The sequence below is a fragment of the Dendrobium catenatum genome, unplaced genomic scaffold (assembly GCF_001605985.2).
Source record: "Dendrobium catenatum unplaced genomic scaffold, ASM160598v2 original_scaffold_17320, whole genome shotgun sequence".
NCBI classification, from domain to species: Eukaryota; Viridiplantae; Streptophyta; class Magnoliopsida; order Asparagales; family Orchidaceae; genus Dendrobium; species Dendrobium catenatum.
Genome location: NW_021335780.1, coordinates 251159 through 269216, shown reverse-complemented (window position 1 = coordinate 269216; position 18058 = coordinate 251159). Strand labels below are relative to the sequence as shown.

General features: G+C 34.7%; 1 protein-coding gene across 1 annotated transcript in view; it reads right to left on the bottom strand.

Annotated features, from left to right (window-relative positions):
- The window catches only part of LOC110100004, a 69214-nt gene that overhangs the window by 27813 nt on the left and 23343 nt on the right, over positions 1-18058 (bottom strand). The window contains exon 6 of the mRNA XM_028691583.1: positions 4205-4315. Within this exon, the coding sequence (XP_028547416.1) occupies positions 4205-4315 (111 nt within the window). The remainder of the gene's footprint in view (positions 1-4204; positions 4316-18058) is intronic.

Here is an 18058-nt window from a genome sequence, read left to right as displayed (position 1 = left end):
CCTGCAATGCTTTATGATGCAGAATGTTGATCATTAAAAGAGAAGAATAATATTAAGTTGAGAGTTGTTGAGATGAAGATGGTCAGGTAGATTTGTGGATTTACCCTTAGAGAGATGATATGAAAAGAGCATATCCGTGAAAAGGTTGGAGTAGCAGTGATAGATAAGATTATAGAGAGTCGTCATAGATGGTTTGGTCATGTAAAATGGTGGCCTTCTGATGACCCTGTTAGGCGAATAGATATATTAGATTTGACCTATGTTAAAAAAAGTATAGCTAGACCTAAAAAGGCTCAGTTTGAAAATATTAGAATTGACCTTTTTAATTAGATTTAAATGAGAATTTGACTCTTAACAGGACACAATGGAGAAAAAAGATTATTGTAGCCGACTCCACGTATGTGGATAAAGGCTTCTTCTTCTTCTTGTTGTTGTTATTGTAACACCAACAACAAGCCCTTATCACACTAAAAAATTAAAGATGATTTTTATAGGATAATGAGAGTTAGTTAGGAACCTTTAATAGACTAATTAAAATGAAAGAGGGATATTATTAAATAACTTGTATACTTATATGTATAATTTAAGATAGTAAAGATATCTTATATATAATTTGTGTATGATTATAGGTGTCAAATTATCGTAGTTAGATTAATGACTACAGGGGAAAAAGTCAAACTATCAAAGTCAAATTAAGGACTAAAAGAGTAAAAGCTAGCTATTTTAATTCGAGGTAAGTAACAATATTTTTAATTTACGGGAATAATATTGATTCTTCTAAATTGGATGTATTATTCATTATTGATAATTATCCATTAATTGTTATTACATATTATTTATGATTTATCCATTGTTTAAAATTGTGCAATATAAAGCTCCCCTTGAGGCTCACCTTAGCGCAATACCTATAAAAATGCCTTGAGACTTGTGCCTCGAGCTTTTTTTATGAGGCCTGCATCTCAGCTTGTTTAAGGCCCGCCTTAAGGTGCGCCTCATCTCACTAAAATGAGGCATATGCCTCATATATATATAAACTTACATAAATCATAAATTAAAGCCACGAACAAAACACACCTTCATGTACCCCGAGCTACGGCAACTTTCTCTCGACTGTCTGGATCTCCAACGCACCACTATCACTGTAGCCACCACTATCATAGCCATCGTCGGGATCACTTGAAAGCCTCACACGACCACCACCACCTCCTTAAAAAATTTTAGAGTATTACTATTATCTTTATTTTGATGACAAACATTTATGAAAGAAGAGGATGATTAAAATAAATGAAGAAGTGAATAGAGAGGCATTGCATTTCATAGGATCATATAGGAGAGATACCAATTTGTTATGACGATGAATCAAAAAGTAACCCCTTAGTGATGACAGTGTAAATGATTTCTGAGTTGTTTCCAACTATTTTAATTTTTCTTAATAATTAAATGTGGATGAGTACACCATTTTATAGTTTTTTAGTTGGAGACTAAACATGCCCGCACAAATAAATTAGAAAAGTGTGTACCTAAATTGATACTAATTAGGCAGTGATTTTTGTGACGTTTGTATTACTTACCAAAAATTGCAGAAGATATAATATGAATGTTACTTTCATAAACTTTTCATTCAATGTTATTTATAATATCATTTTTAAATAGAATTATTATTAAATAATATTATTTCATTTTTAAGGCAAGCGTGCATATTATTTCAAAATTTATTGGTGTTCCTGCACTTTGAAAATATGATGTATTAATTGGGTTGTGTTATAACTCACTCCTATCATTTTTAAAAAAAATGCATGAGTACCATCTAGCGAAATTAAATGAGCGGAAGAAGAAAACTGTACTACATATGCGACAGTACATGAGAAAGGTATTTATTTTCAATAATTTTATATTTTAATAAAATCAATTATGAAAATTTAGTGGCTCTTTCAATATATTAGAAATAGATTATCATAAGTAAACAAAAATTTTAAATATATGTATGACTGTCCATTCCCCCTTTATTAATTCGAGCTATCAGACCAGTGGAGACATCGAAGGAAAAAACTCCTCAATCGCAAAACGACATCTCAAATCAATATACCAATCTAACAAATCATGAAATTTGTCAAATTCCTTGAACCTCGAATCAATAATTGGAATGCATAGTTGTGATTATTGGATTGGACTGAACCACATGGAACCTTGGTTTCATCAAATAAACTGTGGATCATCCAAGCAATGTGGATACGTGTTTTGAGGTGCCTCATATATGTAAACAATCAAAAACTTCTAAATTCGATTATAAATCATATAATAATCCAAAAATCTCTAAACTTAGGTAGTCCATCATTGTGGAGGAATCACTAGATCATTATGTCCAAGCCCATAATCTGGTAAAATTATCAAATAAATTCAAAATATATCAAATTTGGTAGAATCCATTATGCGCTAATGAAGGGCATTGAAACTTTAATGTGTACTGGTCATCCCACGCTCCTTCAAATTAAAAATAAGACAAAAGCAGTAAAATAATAACAAGATATTAACTAAATATACAAAAAAATTCTCAAACTCGAGGAAGTTCCCTTTACATGACAATCAAAGGTATGGAAGTTTCAATAAATATAATAATAGGCCAAATACTTTAAGCCCCACAGGCATTAAATATTCATAAAATAATTCGAATATCATGAAGCTCATATCATAAACCCCTTTTTGTCCAAACCAAGGACCAAGTCAATTCAACATACTCAACAGACTATTTATAAAATGCTCGACCAACTGCAACTTTCAATTCAAATAAAGAATCTCAAATCAATCTAACTTTATTGACATCCGAACAAAGCAACTAGAGGAGAGAGGTCTTAAGGCACAACACATTTTCCATCTATGGAGTAGAACTCATGTGAATCTCCTATGCCAGATGAGTGTAGCTTCTTCGTCACGAGTTGCATCAAAAGAAAATTGTGTTTTTTTTTTTTTGTAGAAGCAAGGTTAAACGAAGTTTCTTCTTCCAATGACAACACCTTTTCAAAAGCATCATTACCCTATCGTGTTCTTTTCACAAATCAAACTGGGTTATTTGAAAAATATCCTTCAAGTTTCCACCTCTATTGATTGCAAGGGATAGCGGTACATAAATCACAATAAATCAAGGAGTCAATATTAACAAATAGGAAATGAATGGTCAAAATTAAACCTTTTCCTAGAAGAGAATTACACATCATCATCTTATGGCAACTTATGAAATTCACAATCTTAAATCAAATGATTGCATAACATGTTTTTAAAGCACCTGAGGGTAAATAGTGGTTCAATTATGTCATTATTCTAATATTCTCAATTTCTCAAAAGAGTTAAAAGAATTGGGGAACTAATGTACAAATATACTCACCTGGGTCAAGTGCACCAAGTCAATTCTAGTTAGAATGGCGAATGAGCCAATATTTGGAAGTAGTCACTAGGGCAAAGATAACTAAACTGTCTCCGCTTTGAAGCTACAATTCATCATAAGTTTTCCATTAAAAATCACCCAGGAAAAGGTTGCTTGAATAATGAGTAGGAACATGGAGAGTTTCTTAATCAGGCATGGCAAGTTACGCAGATAGTTCCTATCTTTAGCAGTACTCAACCAATCGATCTATGGTATTTGACACACATACCTAGTCGGTGATACCTAGGAGTTGATTTCAACAAGGAGTATTTCCCAGCCAACTATCTAGCAATACTTGTTTTCCTTCTCTTGAAAAACACACCCTAAGCACTCATCCAAGAAGAGGGCTCTCCTTCTCGGCTACAACATAGCTGACCAAAACAAATGTCTAAAAATATTGCAGTAGCTTGAATCATTCGTAGCAATACAAACTTGGCTCTCCCGAGCTTTACACAATTTTAGGCATGAATGCCTTCTCTCCCTCTCTTTCACTGAATTCGAGAACTCTTACAATTCAATTCTCCTTCACGAAGAAGTCCTAACAAGTTCTCCACTTAAGAGAATACAAAGACTTAATCCATTCTTCTTCCCCTTCTTTTAAGCTTTGTTTGCCCTGCATGCCCAAGTATGGTTCATTTAATCTTTACTGAATAAATTTGGATCCAATAATAATCATCCCAATAACAAATGTAAGATGTAACAGTAAAGATAATTTGAATTCTTAATAATGAGAAAAAAAAATTGCTACTCAAAAATCAACAAGAACGAAAATAAAAGCTTACACACCTTCTCATTATGTGTCGCCAATGTGTCCCTATTTTTAAAAGTCTTTTTCTTTAATAACAGTTCATTCAATCTTGAGCATAGTTGAACTTCTTCAAGAGCTTCTTCTAAAGCCTAGAAAATCAAAAAAAAAAAAAAATTGTGACTCATTCAATGCATTAAGCCAAATGCTATTATAAAGATGAATCTAAGAGGAGCCCATGAAACAGAATCGTACTGGTTGAATTCAATAGCAATCCATAGTTAAAAGTTTTTCCTTTGAATTGTTAAAAAAATTAGTTAAAACAATAGCATTGGAAAATCTGTTCTTCAGATAAGAAAATTAGTTAAAACAATAACTCAGTAGCAACATTGAATTGATTATTCAAGATATTCAATGCATGTTTCCTTATTTTTGTCCCCACGATGTGTGTTCCATTAAGATTCCATACTGACGTAATTCTCACATCTATTCTTTTCAACAAGTCATTAAAATAAATACCATTTTGTACTACTGATGTGAAACATACATGCGACAAGAGTTGCTTAGGTTTTAACAATAAATATTGAACATGAACTTTGCTAGCTAAGAACTTATGTTTCACTCAAGTCAAATTCGTAGAATTTTCATTAAGAGATTAAGTGATGACAAAAGTTACAAGTAGGATAACAAGACAATCAAAATAACTACGAAAACAAAATAATAATGTTAATAGCAAGTAAACAAAAATCCACAGCGTAACATCAAGATATAGTCACTTAGAGTTCCTTCTCACTCAATCACTCTTAGGCGTTAGCGGATGAAGAATAAGCATACGAGAAAAGAGACTACCACTAGGAAGATGGTACCAAAGACCTTCGTTGACGGAGAGGTAGCTGAGGGAGGAGAATGGGTGGATCTCTCCCAATGAGAAGCCAAGGCATCTTGGGTTTTTGAAGATCAATCATCTCCGCTAAGCAGTAGAGAATACGGTTGACGTAGTCTTCCACCGATTCGTCGTACTCCCAGTTAGGCTCGTAGAAGGGGGAGCAGAGAATGTCGATTTCTCCTAAGGCGTTGTAAGCGAAGCCGTGATCGACCTCAGAATCGGCCATGCACCAATGACGATGAAGGAGGAACTTGTCTTCTTCTCTTGACTCCAATATTCATGAGAAAACTAGGATTTCACAAGAGGGGAGGCACAAGAGAAAGGGGCGGCCAAGGGTAGAGAAGAGGGGGCGGTTTGGATGAAGGAGAGTTAGGTTAGGTTAGGAAGGGGAAAGAAAGTTTTAATCCAAATCTGAAAGTAATTTCAGATTTTGAGTAAAATTGGAGGGAATTAATTTGAAATTTGAATTCAAATTAATTAGAGATGGAGCCTCATTAGGAAGCAAAGAGGAAATTTCCCCTACATGTGGCCGGCAACATTAAGAGAGAGAGGGGAGGGGATTATGGATGAATTAAGCACTTTCCAAACAAGTTGAGGCCAATTAGGAGGGAAAGTAATAATTCCGCTCTAAATTAAATTTAGATTGGATTCAAATTTGAAAATTTTCCTTATTTAGAATTTTGTAAATATGGAAAGTTTTTGAATTTCAAAATTTTCTAACTCCTCCCTTTATTGCAAGAGACAAATTAGGGGGTCATTATGATGAGTGAAATCATCATAATGATTGAGGATATGGATGGGGCCAGCGATCAAAGAGGAAAAAATGAGGCTTGGCGTCGGGTTGAGATGGCCAAGAGCTAGGCCAGCGGGTGGGGGATTTGGAAGGGGAATTTGGTGGGATCAAGGGGAGGTATTTTGGTTGTGGGATGAAGGTGACAAGATGACAAGAAGCTGGTGGGTGATAACGGAAATAGAATAGAGAACGTAAAACAAAAACACGAGCCACCGACTCTTTCGGTGACTGGTGGGTATTGCGCTTGCCCACACGTTGGACTCTCCCTTCTCTCTAGTGCGCTCACAAGAAGAAGAAGAAGACAAAACAAAAATTCATTTAATCATTCATCATCCTACTACAACACATAAAACCATTATATATATAAGTCTCTAACCTGAAAAAGAAAAGTACAAACTTGTCCTCCAGGCTACAGTAACAAGACACTTCCCATAGGGGTAAAATCGGGAAACAATAAAACTAAATAAAACATAATGCATACAACAAGACTAAATAAAACATAATGCATCAAAAGTAAAGACGATGAATCGTAGCCGTCGATCTACGATTCCGTCGCCGGTACACGTGTTTGAATCTCTGAACGATGTCCTCATCAACTACTGAATAAATAGCGATTGAATTTGAGAGCTTTGAATACTACATTATCACAAAAACATGTCATCATGCAACAGTTAATAGCCATTAAAGTTTAAAGAACTTATTAAATGTACAGCAACTTCACTAATTGGAAGTGACCAGTAATTAGTTTGCACTTTGCTTTCCTAATATAGAATTCCCAAAAAATCTGCCAAAAAGATCCATGCACCTAATTTTATCGCCTCAATAGATGTAGACAGCCTACTTCATCGGATCAAACACTACCATAGCATCTTTACAAATAATTTCCACAGTTCCCATCGTGTGGCACAAGTTTGTCACAAGATTTGACAATATATAGTGAAAGCAGAACTTTTTGCAGAAGATTAGTTTCCTTAACTGATAGACAAATTATGCCCATAGCAACTCAAATTATGAGGCAATGTAACCAATATTCAGATAAGAACATCATAACAGAAGTACAAATTTAAATTACAGTATAAACTAACGCAAGTGTTAAGAAAACAAGGGCAACAAATTTTGAATGGACTAAGATGCCTTTAAAATACTTAGTAAGAGGCAGGGGAAAGAAAATTGTGAAATAGGATAGTGACAAAGATGATTTTAAGATATTTCGGGCTCCGAAAATTCGCGCCTTGGCCTCTTCGCACCTCTTTTATTGATGGGGAGAGTTTTAACAAGTTTAGGTTTCCGGATAGATTTTTAGAAGGCAGATTGGGCTTTAGATAAGACACTACCAAAATATTTCACCCTCATTTTGCGAGGACTTAATAATCCGAGTTCTAGTTTCTCATAGGCGCAAGCCCCTGCAGTTAATTATCCCTCTCGATAATGAGAGATAACTTTCGATTAAGGCTAGTCGTGAGATAGGCACTGAGTACCCAGTGTATGGTAGCAGCAACTTTAGAGATTTTAAAATTGGATTTTTGGAATTTTTACTACTTCAAATTTATCACCGTACACTTACAAGAGGGTGATAGGAAAATGATAGGCTCGATCTCAATCCCATGGTTCCGTTATCCCCGGTCATCATGGTCCCTGGACTACTTTAGTCAGAGGAGGTAGTCGACCCACCTGACAGAAGAAATCTTATTGGCAGTCATGGGTTGCTTCGTCCAAGAATACCTCGTAGACATTGGGTGAATGTTTGTCTAAGGTGATAAATTTAAGTTAACCTTACTTAGCAAACTACTTCATATCTTGTAAAGTGTACCCTATAATTCATTACTCAATGAGCGCATACGAGTTTTGACCGTGACCATAATATAGTTGGGCCATTTTGTAGTAAAACTACCCGGTCAGTGGGCACGTGTAATGTCCCTGCTAGCAGTGAATCAACTGAGAATGAATTGTACTAAAACATTCCACAAGACATGCTCTTTGTAAGCTGATTCAATTCATCATCCTAGCCAAACCATTAGAAAGTGTTTATGGATTTAGTTTTAAGATGTTGATGATGGAATTTCCATTTAAATATTTAGAATTTGATAAATATTAAATTTTGAAATTTTAATAGGCTTTGAGAATTGACCCCTCCAGTTGAGATTCACTTTCAACATGGCTATCATCAGGGCGACAATGTAGTCATTTGAAAATGTTTGTATTTTATAGGAATTTGGAGGCATTTGAAAAGATAGAGTCCCCTTCGGTTGAGATCAATTTTTAATATGGTCATCATCGAGATATTTATATTGTCATTTTAAATATATTTATATTTTGCATTGGGGTTTAAGTATCTTAAAAGTTTAAGATCCCTTCGCTTGAGATTTTCTATCAACACGGTCATCATCGGGTTAATGTTAAAGTCACTTTTAAAATATTTGTATTTTCGTAGGAATTTGGGAAACATCTTAAAAGTTTGGGATCTGCTTCGGTTGAGATTTTCTATCAATACAACCATCATCAGGGTAACGTTACAGTCACTTTTAAAATATTTATATTTTAATAGGAATTTGGGAGGCATCTTAAAAGTATAGGATCCCCTCCAGTTGAGATTTTCTGTCAACATGGTCATCATTGGAGTTGTTAAGCACTTTTAGCAAATTCGCAAAGCATTATCAGATCTCTCATTTAGAAGCTTAAAGTAAATATCGGAGCACATGTGGATCATATTTTAGCATATAGATTAGAGCTATTATATGTTTAAACACTTTTATTTTTAGCGAATATGCGAAGCATTCTCAGATCTTGCATTTAGGAGCTTGACATAGAGATTGGAGCACATGCAAAATATATTGAGTGGTAAAAATACCCAAGAGAATGGAAATTCTAATTTTCATCTCTATCATCGCCTTATTGATTTCAACCATTGTTGAAATGACTATTAGTGAATGATTTAGTCAATATAATAGGATATCAACAAACATGTCCCCAAAAAGTCCATAGTGAATGATTGAGTTATAGAACAGCATTCAATTATAATGGATTATAAGGTCATAGTCATTGCAGGACATCCATGGATATGGGATGATTGGACAACTAGCTATAAGGCTTTAGTTGTGCCTACTTCATCAATCTGGGCTTCTGTAGTATTTAGTTTGCATTAAGTGGTCATACATTACAAGCTCATTTACACTAAATTATTCTCTTCTTAACAATTCAAGGTATCAAACTCCATCATAATCTTTGCTTCTACAATAGTTGTCATCAGAGTAATCATGCTAAGCTAATATATTACAGTTCCACTTAAGAACAATTTTTGTTTGGAAGCATTTTAGAAAATTAGGCATTATGAATACAAAGTAAATGTTTGACGAACTTGAAACTCATCCCTTAGTTTTTTATTTTATGTATTCCAAAATCACCAAAAGTGAAAGTTTGAGGAATGTATAACTCATATCTTATTTCATTTTTTTGTGCATTCCAAAATCGTTTAGTTCAAGCAATTTAAAGGTGCATCGTTACTAGCACTCCACACACTCTCGCAAACCTTCGCGCTTATCAGCATCCCTCACACTTGCCTACAACCCCTCGAACTCGCCAACCTTCATGATGCTCATGATTTTGAAATCACCAATAACCCTCTTGCTCGCCATTTTGCACTCACCAAGGCCCATCGCCCTTACAAACCCTCACAATGCTTGCAACATTCATGTTCGTCGATGACTTGAAACATGCCCTAACCAAAAAAAACATTTACTTCACTTTACAAGAAAAAAATTAAAAATTAAACGCTTGAATTTATTTTACAAGCAACCAAACAGGGGTGTCAATATTTGACACGACTCAAAAACTCAACCCGAAAATTTCAGCTTCGGGTTAGGGATTTTGACCCGTTTGTAAAACCGGGTCAGTTCAGGTTGACCAAGAAACTCGAAATCAACCCGGTTTGACATGTTTTTAATTAATTTAAGAGGATTTTAAAAGATTGTTATAAAATAAGTAAATGTTATTTCCAACAACAACATCAAGCCTTTATCCCACTACGTGGGGTCGGCTACATGAATCCTTTTTCTCCATTGTGTGCTTGGTTTATTTTAAATTGATTGAAGTAAATCTTACCTTAATTCGATCTAGGTTTAAAAAAATTGAATTAAATTAAAAAAAAAATTAATAAAACATACACGAAGCGGGTCGGATTCAGGTTGACTCGGAGCCGAGGCGGGTCGGGTTCGGATCCAAAAAATCGACTCATTTGCAAAAATGGGTCGAGTTCGGGTTAGGTCGAACAGTGCCGGGTCAGTTCCGGGTTGGACCCGAAACCGACCCATGACCCGATTTTGACAACCCTACAACAAAATGGCATAAAGTTTCAAATATCGTAATTTTACTTTACATTGCATTTTGAATACACGTGATTTTCAAATACTTGCAACCAAACAACCCTACAATAAAGACTAAAGGGCATAACTTCATCAAAGTGTATTTCAAACACCTTAGACTTTGAAATTTTCATAAACAAGTTATACAACAAAAATTAAAGGAAAAAATCTAAGGATTATAAACAAATTCAACAAAATTATAAACGAACAAAAAAAATTAGTCATAACACAATTCTATATTTCATATTGAAACAAATAATGCACTGCATTACTCATGCAAATATGTCACAAAACACAAATCGGAAGAATAAATTAATTTGCACTGCCAAAAAAAGCAAATTTTTTGCCTATGAAAAAAAAAAAATATATATATAATGAGAGAGAGAGAGAGAGATTAATAAATATTAATAAGCACTTACACGATTCCATTTCATTATTTGCAACAACCAGCAGGAGGAGCCACAAATAGAGAGCCATGCACAGGTCAAAGGGAAGAAGGGAAAAAAACGAAAGGAATTTCAGATTTTGTGAAAACATTTTGACTTTTCGCATTTTTCACTAATGAATCAAGTTTCATTTAAGTTTGATAGACAACTAGACATATGAGCAATAATTATTCTCAAGTAAATTATTATTTGATGTTATTTTGATTACTAGCAAAAAGCACTTTCCACGAATGTTTTTAGCAAATCTTTATCTGCAGAAATGTTTTCTCTTTCCATGTTAAAGATCTTTTGCAATAAGGTTATTTTGAAACTAGCAGTTGACTATCGTTGTTCAATGAATTATTGGACATTTGAGAGTTATATCTCATTCTTATACATATGAAGACCTAAGAAACAATGATACAAACATTTCACCTTTTATGGTGGAATGATTGATCATTTGACCAATTTTAGAGATTTTTAGAGTTCTCTTAGTGTTTAAATAAGAGAAGTGTCTAGCTAATAGGGTAAGGTAGGCATGCCTAAGGATTTGACTTAGGACTTTGTGAAATTCATCTAGTTTGGTAAGATGAATTTCAACATATGGGTGGCTCCGAAAGAACATCTAAAGTTTATGTTTTTTAAATGTCATGAGGAGAGGTCATTAGTTATGTTAAGTGAAAATGATTACTTAGATTTTGGATCTAAGAGAGAGATGTCCAACATTTAGTTTTTGGGCTAGATGTTGGAGGATTCTCCTTAGTTTTTTGGGGTTAAGGAGGGGGAATGTAGGAATCCAATATGTAGCTTTTGGGCCAAATATTAGAATTCTCCTTAGCTTTTGGAACTAAAGAGAGGGGAAATCTCCTACAACTTGGAGGTCGGAGGAGATGGAATGAGGCTTGTAGCTTTGAAGCTAAGGAAATTTGGTTTTCCTTTAGCTTTGAGGCTAAAGAAAATGTCCAACCTATAGCTTTTGTGCAGGGTTGGATAGTTCTCTTTAGCTTTGGAGCTAAGTAGAGGAAAAATCTCCAACAACTTTGAAGTTTGATGCAAGCAAAAATTTGGGAAGGGCCCCAAATTTTGCGAGCAAAAGACAACTCTTCCTAGGATAAAATAGATACACAAAATACTCAAAAAACTTGACAAAATAAGAAACAATACAACTTTCATATATTAAACGGCTTTTACAACTCTTGACACTTACAAACTTTGACACAAACACAAATTAAAGACACCTAAAGGAGCTTGCCAATTGTTGAGAAGAAGGATACAGGTGGGGTGGTCACTTGCGGCAAGAAGAAAGAGGTTAGAAGTCAAAGACGAAGAAAGGAGAAGCTCACAAGCTTTCCTAAAAGGAAGAAGAGGAGAAGTTGGACAAAGCTCGCAAGCTTTTCCAAACAACAAATCTGCAGGTTTTGGCTTCCAAAAATTACATCATAACACTCCTCTTTTTAACATAAAACACTAATATTTATAGGATAAAAGAGGGCAGCCAAACAGCCCCTAAAAGCAATATTTAAATCTATTAAATAAAGGGAAAAAGAAGGTAAAATACACCACAACAGCAGCTAGAATTTCTGCACAGAAAATAGGGAAAAATTTCACGGAAAACCCCACCCAACGGCCACGGGAAGCCCAGCCAGCAAGGGACCCGAAGAGCCAGCACAGGAAACAGGGCTGCCTTCACGGGAAAACAGCCAGGATGAGGGAAAACGAGGGGGAGGACCATGGGAATAGCAACAGCCAGCAAAAACCAAGAAGACAAGGGGAAGGGAGAAAGACACAAGTGGGGAAACCAAAGAGTCTTTAGAGAGGGGAGTAAAGGAGGGTGAATGAATCTAATTTTGGCAATAAATACATAATTTATGAGTTGAATAATAAGAAGAAGCTCATTAATGAGCTAGATTTAAGTAAAGAACTAGTAGCTCACCAATTTTACAATCCAAATGTTTTGACCCCCCTTTGCCTACATCAAATTCTCCCCCACTTAAAAAAAACTCATCTCCTGATGAGGAAGCTTTAAATTTCTTCTGCCGAGATGAAGGAGGCGCATCAAGCTTTTGAATCTTTGCTTCGTATTTCTTCATAATCTTCTAACGTTCTTGCTCAAACTGTTCTTGCAGAAATTTTCTTTTCTTCATATATCGCTTCGTACACAAGTGCATCTTCATTTGTAATTTGTATAATTCATTATGAATTGGATCTGTTGAATCTCCATCTGTCGGAACCCATCTATCCATTGGAATTTGGACTTCACGATCTTCTGGCTGATTTTCTTCCACCACTGGATCAATCTTTTTGTGATTTTCCATTTTTTCTAAAAAAAGACTCAACAAAACTTAAATCACTTGATAACAAGACTCACACAACAAATCGGGATTTGCTAACCCGCTCTGATACCAATTTGATGCAAACAAAAATTTGGGAAGGGCCCCAAATTTTTGCGAGCAAAAGACAACTCTTCCTAGGATAAAAAAGATACACAAAATACTCAAAAAACTTGACAAAATAAGAAACAATACAACTTTCGTATATTAAACGACTCTTACAACTCTTGACACTTACAAACTTTGACACAAACACAAATTAAAGACACCTAAAGGAGCTTGCCAATTGTTGAGAAGAAGGATACAGGTGGGGTGATCACTTGCGGCGAGAAGAAAGAGGTTAGAAGTCCAAGACGAAGATAGGAGAAGCTCGCAAGCTTTCCTAGAAGGAAGAAGAAGAGAAGTAGGACAAAGCTCGCAAGCTTTTCCAAACAACAAATCCGCAGGTTTTGGCTTCCAAAAATTACATCATAACACTCATCTTTTAAACATAAAACACTACATATTTATAGGATAAAAGAGGACAGCCAAACAGCCCCTAAAAGCAATATTTAAATCTATTAAATAAAGGGAAATAGAAGGTCAAAAGACACCACAACAGCAGCTAGAACATTTCACGGAAAACCCCACCCAGCAACCACGGGAAGCCCAGCCAGCAAGGGACCCGAAGAGCCAGTACAGAAAACATGGCAGCCTTCATGGGAAAACAGTCAGGAGGAGGGAAAATGAGGGGGAGGACCATGGGAACAGCAACAGCCAGCAGAAACCGAGAAGACAAGAGGAAGGGAGAAAGACACAAGTGGGGAAACCAAAGAGTCTTTAGAGAGGGGAGTAAAGGAGGGGGAATGAATCTAATTTTGGCAATAAATACATAATTTATGAGCTGAATAATAAGAAGAAGCTCATTAATGAGCTAGATTTAAGTAGAGAACTATAGCTCACCAATTTTACAATCCAAAATGTTTTGACCCCCCTTTGCCTACATCAAAGTTGGAGGGCAAGAGAGGAAACCTGTAGCTTTTGGGTTAAAATAAGAAATTTTTGAAGGCTTTTAGAGCCCATAGAGTGCGAAGAGTTTTATAATTTTGGTTCTACAAATCAAAGAGTTTCTCTTTAAATTTTGAATTCAAAGGGAAGAGGGTTCATTTACTTAAATTTGGGCCAAGTAAATGAAGGAGCTAGGATGTTTGTATCCAAGATTTAAGAGAGGATTACTTCTTGGTTTTGGATCAACAAATAATATGTTTGGTGTATATTTGATTTACTTAATGTGGGCAAAGTAAATGCAAGAATCTCTTCTGATTTTTGAGTTATAAAAGAAGGGAAGAAGTGTGCAACTTGTAGGTTACAAGGTAGAGGAAGGTCTTTGAACTTTTGATGTTCGAAGAGGAAGATTCATTCTTCCAACTTGGGTTTGGAGAGAGGAGAGGAGGAGAAAACGCAACTTATGAGTTGCAAATTCATGAGTATTCTCTAAACAAGTGATGTTCAAAGAAAACCATTCATTTGTCATATTCAGTGCTATGCAAATGAAGGAGTATTTGGTGGTTTTCCTACAATCTTGGCTTATAGGAAATAAGGAAGAAGATGCAATTTGGAGGTTACAACTTAGAGGAAGTTCTTTGAACATTTCATGTTAAAGGAAGGGTGATTATCTAACCAATTTGTGTTGGGAAAATACAATAAGGTGACATGTATATTTAGATTACAAGCCATCATCAATTTCTTTGAACCTTCAAGGATTCAAAGACGGGGGTTCATACTTCTAACTTGGATCGGAAGGATGAAAATGAGGAAAATACAGCCTATGAGTTGCAAATTCCTGAAAATTCTTTGAACATTTGATGTTCAAAGATGCACACTCTCCTAATTTAGGTTAGAAGAATGAGAAGATTTTTCTACAACCTTTGAGTTGTAGAAAGAGATAAAGGAATATGCAATTTATGAGTAGCAAATTCATGGATGTCCCTTGAGCATTTGATGTTCAAAAAGAGATAAACACTCTCCTAACTTTGGGTTTAGGAGAATAAGAGGATTTTCTACAACTTTTGGATTGTAGAAAGGGAGAAGTGAAGTGCAACTAATGGATTGCAAGTTGGAGGATGGATCATTGAATTTTGCCTTCAAAGAAGCATGATTATTTACCAAATTTATGTTAGGTAAAGGGGAAGACAATGTGCAACTTATAAGTTGCAAATTGGAGGAATTTCTTTGAGCATTTGTTGTTCAAAGAAGGAGATATACACTCACTTAATTTAGGCTAAGTGAATTGGGAAGGAAGAATAAGATTTGGATCCTAGGTATAGGAGGTTATGTTCATTTGTGGACTTTGTGTTCAAACAAATGAAATGAAAGAACCTAAGATTGTGTTCTAAGTCCAAGAGCCTCATGCAATAAATATTGAAGCTTTGGAGGACTTCAAGTTACTATAAATGCCGACCCCACGTAGTGGGATAAAGGCTTGATGTTGTTGTTGCTGTGGAGGACTTCAAGTTACTATACATGAATGGGAAATAATGTTTGTTTGTTGATATTACAAATGAAAGAATGACTTAGGATTTGGTCCTAAAGTCTTGAAAATTCATGTAATAGAACATTTAGAGCTCTGGGAATGCAGCAAAATATCACACATGAGAGGAGGGGAGCATTAAAAAGAGCCCCTAATGTATACTAGGATTCATGCAGTCTAACAATTGGAGCTTTGAGGATGCTCCAAGCATCATGCATGAAGGAGGTGTGAATGTGAAAGAGAGTTCCCCTATTCTTTTATGAATGTTTTGGATTTATTTGGAGAAGGGAAATATACACCTAAGGCTTCGAAAATGACTCCAAAATCAATTTTGGCATGATTAGGAGATTTGGGTAGGAGAGGTTCATTCCTACAACTTCTAAGGGGTTCTAAAGATCAAATTTGATGTGATTTAAAGAACTTAGAAGAGTATGGATGCATAAGTGATTCTCCAATTTTTAAGAATTTTGACAATTGAGAGCAATCAAGTTTTTATTTTGCAAAATTTCGTACCTAAACTTAATTAACAATGCATATTGTGGGATTTACAACATAGACTCTAGAAAGTCTATTGGAGATCTCACAATAATTTGGTGCATCTGGGTTGATTAAATTCATATTCAAACACTCACAAAATTTCATGCAAGTCTATAAACTTCAACATATGCACATTCATATGCTTAAAGATCATTTTTTTGCCATGATCTATGCATAAAAGAAGAGAACATACAATTGATCAATGTTGCAAGTTTAAGAGCTCATATGCTTAGATTGCTTGCCATTCAGTCAATTAAAGATAGTCATTCCACAATCTAAGTTTCATGTGATGCGAAATATATAAATTTCATCGATCATTCATGTTGTGAGATTGCTAAATAGACCTTTGAAGGCCTATGTCTCACAATGGCTAGAGAGCCTACAACAACAATAACAACAAGCCTTTATCCCACTGTGGGGTCGGCCACATGAATCCTTTTTCTCCATTGTGAAATATTAAGATTCAAATTCTCATCTAAATCTAACAAAGAAAGATCATTTCTAATATTTTCTAACCAAGTCTTCTTAAGTCTACCTCTACTATTCTTAACATAAGTCAAATCTAATACATCAACATTCCTAATCGGGCTATAGGAAGGCCACCTTTTTATGTGACCAAACTATCTAAGGCGACTCTTTCTAATCTTATCTTCGACTGGAGCTACTCCAACCTTTTCACATATATGCTAATTTCGTATTATGTCTCTACGAGTAAAGCCACTCATCCACCTGAGCATCCTCATCTCTGCAACACTTAATATTATGCTTCTCTTTTAACGGCCAACACTGCACCATAAAGCATTGCAGGTCTCACTACCATCTTATAGAATTTTCCAATAAGTTTGAATGGTACTTTTTTATCACACAATATACCCTCCTTATTCTCTCTATACTTCTCCATCAAATCTCTCAATAAATGTATAGCTTCCATAGTAGACCTGCCTGTATAAATCCAAATTGATTTTATGAAACATTAGTATCACACCGCTATCTATGCTCCATAACTCTCTCCCACACTTTTAAAGTATGACACGTAAACTTAATTCCTCTATAATTTGCACAATATTGTGTATCACCTTTATTCTTGAAAATAGGAATCAACACACTCATTCTCCACTCCTCTAGCATCTTTTTAGTCTTCAAAATAATATTAAAAAGTTTAGTAAGCTGCAAAATTCCTTCATCTTCTAAGCATTTTCACACCTCTATTGGAATATCATTAAGTCCAACAGCTTTTCCACACTTAATTTTCTTTAAATCCTTTTTAACTTTGATTTTACTAATACGCCGATAAAAACAAAATCATTATTTTTATTTAGGGTGCTAAGGTCACTAAAGTCAATCGAATTCTCATAATCTTCACTAAAAAATTTAGCAAAATATCTCATCCACCTTTGTTGAATATTCTCTTCTAATAAAAATATTTTTTGATCTTCATCTATAATACACTTCATTGAACTAAATCCTTACTACTCCTATCTCTTTGTTTAGCTAACTTGTACATATATCTTTCACTCTTCTTAGTATCTGATCTATTATATAAATCATTAAAAGCTAAAATTTTTGCATTGCAAATTGATTTCTTAGACTACTTACTGGCATCTTTATATACTTCCCAAATATCATAATTTTTACAACTAAATTAATTTTTATAACAAATCTTCTTATTTTTATCCTTTCTTGCACATTTTGATTCAACCACCAACAATTTTTACTATTAGTAGCTTTTCTCTTTAATACTCCAAGCACATCTTTTGCAACATTCTTAATATCACTGGCTATTTTTTTCCCACATAACATTAGATTCTTCTAGAGAACCTAAATCAATTAAATTTAAAACATGCATTAAATAAAACTCTAGAGGAAATTAATTTCAATACATGTGAGCACTCCTAAATCGGTATGTCAATTTTGTCATGACAATACATTTAAGTGAGAAGTGCATACAACTAATAGCAATCCAAAACCTATGCATCATCATTGAATTTGAGATCCAATGATGGCATCTACCCTAGGACATAATTGTAAGAGATGGATTGGACATAATATGAATGAGT